The 6,662-nt window shown below is 46.7% G+C and overlaps 1 protein-coding gene across 2 annotated transcripts; it reads left to right on the forward strand.

Annotated features, from left to right (window-relative positions):
• The first annotated feature begins 249 nt into the window (after nt 1-249).
• On the forward strand, nt 250-3,662 carry LOC1269569 (DCN1-like protein 3). 2 transcript variants are annotated; one of them, XM_061651863.1, is made up of 2 exons: nt 250-1,171; nt 1,260-3,662. In XM_061651863.1, exons 1-2 carry the CDS (start codon nt 1,036-1,038, stop codon nt 2,171-2,173), a joined length of 1,050 nt encoding a protein of 349 aa, XP_061507847.1. In that variant the 5' UTR covers nt 250-1,035; the 3' UTR covers nt 2,174-3,662. The 2 variants fall into 2 exon arrangements, with proteins under 2 accessions (XP_061507847.1, XP_308212.4); XM_308212.4 differs by having other exon boundaries at nt 259-1,171; nt 1,254-3,662.
• The last annotated feature ends 3,000 nt before the right edge of the window (nt 3,663-6,662 follow it).

Here is a 6,662-nt window from a genome sequence, read left to right on the forward strand (position 1 = left end):
TAGTGAATATTTAAAAATGTGTGATAATTCACTGTCCTTGTGCAAGCGGCCCACCAGCTCAGAGGTAAGCATTCGCATACAAATCTTATTTTTGCTTCATTTCCGTTATTCAGATTTTCGAACTTTGTAGGAACCGATAATAATATTATTTGATGAACGTGAACCACTGTTCGGAAGGGCATGAGCTAGGGCGCTCTTGGCCAACCTGACCACTGTCAAACACTACTACTGTCAGAAAGGGTACGGGCTGTCAAACTACAATCTAATGACAACCAGCAACAAATAAAAAGAAAAAGGAAAAGAAGCAACAAAGCATACGAGACGATCTAGTGTTGCGAATGCTTAAAGTGGTAAATTTAAGGGCCGACAAGTATTTCAAATGGTTCGCAATGGACCCTTGACGATCTGCAAACATTGCCCTATACAGCGGTGCAGTGAATTGAGCAGTTTTTTATATCAAAAGTGACGTGGTGGCACCGTGCACCAGCGCACAGCACGACAGCAGCTCGTACGGTTCCAGCTCAGACCTGTTGTATCTTGTTTGCAACCGAAGTGGGCAACACTGATGCAAGGGAAAAATCGCACCTTCCGTGTTGTAAAAGGTTAAGATAAACGGAACATTCACTTGTGCCAAACTAAAGCAACTACGGACACATTGTGCCAAACCGGAAAGCGCACCGGAAAGTTGTGAATCTACACGGGGGGTTGTTTACCTTGCCAGCCGGTAGCCCCACCAGAACCAAGGTGCTAGGTGCCAGATGTAGTCGAGTGGTGTGGGACATCACAGATCGCTTGGAAGAAAATGCATCCCAGCCAATGGAAGAGCCAGCAGCATCCCCAGCATGTTTGATGCGTCGTTAGGAGCAAAATTGCTGTTGGATGAACGCGAAACCGTGTGAACACTGTAGCGCCGAGTAGATAGAATTACGCGTAGTTGTTATTGTTATTGACGTTCCGTTTCGAAGCGGCTTTCATCGGAAATCCCGAGACGGCCGGGGGATCGCTTATGCACACTTACATAGTTCGACTAGCACTATGGGCAGCTGTTTAACATGCTTTCGTACGCCACCAAATGCCAATGTGGCCACCGCCGCCGGTATTCCGACGAACACTGGCGGTACGGCACACGATTCCGCCCTAACGTACACGGAGATGGACATCATAGGTCATGGTAAGTAGTCACCGGGGCACAGTGATCGAACGTGAATCGATCATACCCAGCAATGGCTACTTGATGTTTCCTTTCTTTGTAGAAACAGACGATCTTCTGCCCGTGAGTGCGGCCGGACACTATATGGGCCACGGAGATAAACGCAGTGGAGGTAGTTTCAAAAAGCCGTCGGTTGGCGGAATGCTTAATGGTAACATTACATCGACGATGGTTGGCAGCGGCCCGATCGGCAGTGTCGGTGGAATGATCGGGTCGACCGGTGGCGGGTTGATGGTTGAGAATATGAACAACAATGGAGCGGGCAGCAAGGAGCTGAGCGGCGTTGGCATCGGTGGACCACAGGTGCTGCTGTCGGACAACGATCTGAACAAACTGTTCGAAAACTACAAGGACGCACAGGAGGACGCCATACTGTCGGAGGGGATCGAACGATTGTGCGGCGATCTCGGCTACAAACCGGACGACTTTGCAATCCTCGTGCTGGCGTGGCGCCTAGACGCGGGACAAATGTGTCAGTTCACAAAAGCCGAGTTCATCCAGGGCCTACAGCGTATGAATGCGGCCAGCATCGAGGACATTCGGGCTCGACTGCAGCAAATCGTGGAACGGCTACGGACGGACGGCTCGGAGGACTTCAAATCGCTGTACCGATTTACGTTTCGCTTCGGGCTGGAACCGGGCCACCGGATACTTTCGCTCGACATGGCGATCAGCCTGTGGCGACTGGTGTTCACCGTGCATACGCCTGACATACTGCAGCGCTGGCTAGACTTTCTCGAGCAGCACCAGAACATCCGGGGCGTCCCGAAGGACACCTGGAACATGTTTCTGAACTTTGTGGAAACCTGTGATATCGAAAACTACGATGACACGGAGGCGTGGCCAAGCCTCTTCGACGACTTTGTCGAGTACGAGCAGGAACGCACGGGGCAGCTTGCAAAAGTGAAGGACGACAGTGGCGGAGAACCGCCCCCGGACCCGTCCGGCTACAATGGTTCATAGTATTTCGCTAGGTAACACCCACTTATCACACCGCTCCATTCTTTTCTCCTCTAGGCCAGCATACCCCGGTTGGTCTTTTGTGTTTGTATGGTTGAAGCGAACAAAAGTTCAGCTATACTTGCAACGTACCACGTACCACTTCGCTGTTACGTTACGAACTGCTGAAGCCCGTGTTCGGGCTGGTTCTGGCTGATTAAGCATGCACAGAATAGAATCATGCGAGATGTACGCGTGTGACATCTACATCCTGCCGTTGTTTTAGCAAAACCCCATTTGTTTTTAGTCAAAGGTCGCGAATGTCTTCACATTTCTTGTCGTTTTATTATATCATAGTTCTTTATTCTTATTTATTGAATTCACCATCTTTTAACCAAGGAGCAGCTCCGAGGCATTTACCGGGTAGAGGTGGCCGATGATTTTGAGCCGAAAGTTGACCACCACGTGGCCTTCATTTGTTCAGGCAATTTCATTTATTTGGTCCGTATTAGTTGGTCGTTTTGTATTTACGCGTTTTGGGCTACGTTTTTCTGCTAAAACCCCGTAATATGCGTTTAGTCAGCCCGCTGCTCAGCTAAGATCGAAGTATGTGAAGTATATGTTATCGGTTTTAGTAAACGTATTCTGCAGCAAGCTGGCAAAACAAACACTAACATTAGCAGAAGTTGGAACGTTTGTTGTTGAAATGATGTCTCGTTGTGTACCAGTTTTGAGGTAAAAGCGATGCGACTTTCGCTTGCGAAATGCTACTGCAGCTGCGTGTGTGTGTGGCGATTGCGTGTTTGTGTGATTGCAACCAAATTAATAGCAAAAAAACCTGGCAGCGCCCTAGCCTAGATAGATAGTTGTGAAGCAAGCAAGAAGTCTGTAAAAAAAGATCACACACTTAGCGGAATCAAGATGAAACACAGAACAATTCTAGAGACAAATATTTATGTAGAAAGCATGATACAATATGGTGAAGTAGAAGGCTGTAGCGCATTAACCGCCGTACGGCGAGAAGTACTGAGTATATAGGCAAATGGCGAAACAACCCCCCAGCTAAACTAGAGACTAACGCGAGCGCACGCGGGGCAGCACTTTAGCAGACAAAATTAAACGAAGCAAAAAGGATAGACGGACGACGCGATGGAAGATCAATGTGATTAATTCGTACTACTGTAGTGCACGGATTTATTTTTCCGTTTTTCAAGCGTGCTATCAAGTAAGCAAACTAGGTATAGCAAATGCAAACAAACAAACAAACAAACAAACAATGCTGCTTCGAAACGTTCGAATTGCAATATAAAGGGGAGATTGCGAGCCTAAAGCAGGAGCAGCAGGAGTTTTCCACGGTCGAACGCTACGACGCCTACGATACACTGCAACAACACTGACGATAAAGCTGGCGAAATCGTAGACAGACATCGGAATCGGCAGATATCAAAAGCATAGTGTAATTATCGCATTAACTTTAAACGGTTTTGAAATAAAGGAAACAAGCCTATCTCTAGTTCCCGTGTGTGTTGTCCTTCAGTTCCTCTATGATTGTTATCACACTTTGTTTTTAAATAATCATTTGCACCTGTTTTTATTCCACAGCAGAACGCACGAGATGACAACAAATCTGTACACGTTTCTGCATAAATGGTAAGTTTCACCATTGCTTTTAATATTTACTTATACGTACTGATTATCTTTACAAGAAATTCGTCTCGTCTAGTACGAACCTGCTTCAACGCTTTACGTCATCCACTAAGGCATTTTGGGGAAATACGGACAGACTGTTTGTGATAGCCTCATTTCCTTTGCCCTTGAAAATTCCCCACGCGCCCAGAAGTCATTGCCATCGTGCAGAACGTGGAATGATCGATTGCTTCCTTCCGACCGAGTGAAACGCTGGCGCGTGTAAAGGTTTAATTTTGCAGAAGAAATTAGTAACACGACCAGCAGCACACCATAGCTTCTCGTGTCTTTCTTTCCCACTACCATCGACCCGAGCCCACCATTTGTCAGCCGGGAAGCCCACGCGAAAGGGGAAATGAGTTGCAAAAAGGCTCTGGTGCAATTCGTTTCGGGTAGGGTATCAAACTTAAATCCAATCAAAGGCGAACCGAAACCGAAATTCGATCAAGGTACAAAAAGAGGAACTATTTCATTGCTTTCGGCAAAGGGCCAGTGTCTACGAAGGTCCGTTGTGCGGGGTTTTTAAGGTAGAATTGAAATTTCAAGTCATATTGCGCATTAGACGCTAGATAAATGGATTCATTCGCTTAGAACAAATCTAAGCGTTTGATTAGATAAGCCATTTTGCGCATTAAGTATTTGAAGAATGGGTTCATCCGCTGGGAAAATTTATTCCACAACTAATTGTGTGGCTAATTGGTTGGAAAATGTTAGCATCAGCTGTGATTATTCGTGCACTTTTTGTTGTTGCCACAGCAGCAGCAGCAGCACGCCGACAAAACAACACAATGCCAATCGAACTTAATGAGTCCATTAGGCAAACCCAGAGGAAAACATAACATGGTGGTGGGACACGAGAGTGACAGTAAAATTAGGCTAGCTGAACTTTTCAACCCAAAAGAATGGAACATTATCGGGCTTTGTGTGAGAAGAGTGGCCGCTTGAAATTGCCTTAAGAAGGCTTCTGGTTGCGTCAAATCGTGAATTGCATTGACGTCATTCGGCACCGGATGGCTCTGGCAGGTGCAAAATGCGCACCGAGAAGGGCGTTGCAATGGGTGGCCGAATTTGGTGGACTGCGCACCCCGCCCCCCCCTCCCCCACCCCCTCTTCCTCTCTTAAAACACCCTCCCTAATGTTAATGTATGGCATGGATTGATGGATTGATAAATGTGGTCGGCGGCTCCTCGTGCGCGACTGTGAAGATCTGATGGCCTGATGATCCTGATTAAACAAACAAACAAACAGACACGCACACACACAAAACCACGCCCCTGCACAAACAGGGCACGGTTAAATGGGAAAATTAGGCAAACGGGGAATTTCCGGTGCGCGTCGAGTTATTAACCGACATGACTATCGCTTTAACGGAAGGTCAATCAGTGAGGGCTTGTAATTTATTAATCACTGTGGTGTCTGTCACACTGTCTGGGTGGGAAACGACAAATAGCTGACGGGGGTTTGGGTTTCGGAACCCGAGACGAGCCTAATGTCGTCAGCGCGCGCTCTGGTACATTTGGTACCCCTCCCGCGGGAAGGTCAACAGAGTGTGGGTTTTGTGTGTAAATAAGAGCGAACCAAACAAAAGAGACGATTTTCCACAACAGTGATAATACTTTCCCATGCTGTTGTTGTTGTTGTTGTGTACTGTGTGTGCAGTGCGTCCTGCGAAGGTCGCAAATCTATTGTGTTCTGCTTGGCTGGCGTACCAGATTGTTCGGATGCGAAACGCCGTGGGAAGAATCACTGGAGCCAGCAGGACGACGATCGCGTAACAAGCAACACCGATCGATCTCTGCAACCGATAGCGAACCTGATCATATGCGACTCATCGCCGGAACGGTATCGATTATGCAAATGTGGCACATTATCGAATGGAATGAACCCGTTGTCCAGTCCAGGAAAGAAAAGATCCTCCTCAAAACACTTCTCAAGTCGGTCCGCTATTTTCAAGTGGAGTAGTGGAGTAAGGTAATGAGTTAGACAGGATCTCTTGCAAACATTCTGGAAACGATCGCGGTTCTGCATGACATGTGTTCGTGTTTTAAACTAGAATTTTCCATTTCCAGAAAAAGTGCTCAGAATGTTATTGATATTCAGTTGACATTGAAAGCGAAGATTCGCGCATTTCTCGAAGACTCGCCACCCGCTTCCCGACTCTCGCGATAAACAACCCGCTTCCCGATGCGTGGTTTGGTGTGTAGAAGAAAAGACACAAGATAAGCTCACTGTTGTTTGTCTCGTTTGGCGGGTTCTATTTGTTTGCTTTGGTTTTTTTTGGTAACGGTACATTTCGATTCGCGTCTCGCTTTCATCCCACAGGAAGATGAAAGTAGCACAGTGGTTTGCAACCAAGGGGGGGAATTTTGGCCCTTTTTGGTGTCGGGTATTTGCAAGCAAAATTTCCCAGAATGCAATGGGTCATTAAGTAATCTAACCATAAGTTTTGCTGAGACAACCCTGAATAAGGTAATTTCAAGCCCTGTTAGATGGGATGGGATGCAAAGACGAATGTTCGATTTTCAGATTAGACTTAATTACTGATGTTGCAAAAACGACCTAGCCAACTTAAGATCAACATATGACCGCTACTTGTACCCTACATAGGGAGGAGCTGCACCACCTCCTTGGTTGAAAACCACTGAAGTAGCAGAAGAACGAATGCAAAACCAAAGAACATTGAACTCCGAATAGAAAGGGACAATGACCACATTCGCTTAATCCGTCCAAAAACAAACCACCAGGCGAACAGAGATTCAGGTTCCATTTGGCGAGAACCGGGATCGATTATGCAAATGGGAAGAATTTCGCCTTTCTTGAACCATGT

The sequence above is a fragment of the Anopheles gambiae genome, chromosome 2 (genome assembly GCF_943734735.2).
Source record: "Anopheles gambiae chromosome 2, idAnoGambNW_F1_1, whole genome shotgun sequence".
NCBI classification, from domain to species: domain Eukaryota; kingdom Metazoa; phylum Arthropoda; class Insecta; order Diptera; family Culicidae; genus Anopheles; species Anopheles gambiae.

Excerpts from the sequence above, each read along its gene's own strand:
- LOC1269569 (XM_308212.4), top strand. The coding sequence starts at position 1,036 with ATGGGCAGCTGTTTAACATGCTTTCGTACGCCACCAAATGCCAATGTG. Across the intron at positions 1,172-1,253 it reads GATGGACATCATAGGTCATG|AAACAGACGATCTTCTGCCC; the intron begins GTAAGTAGTCAC and ends CTTTCTTTGTAG.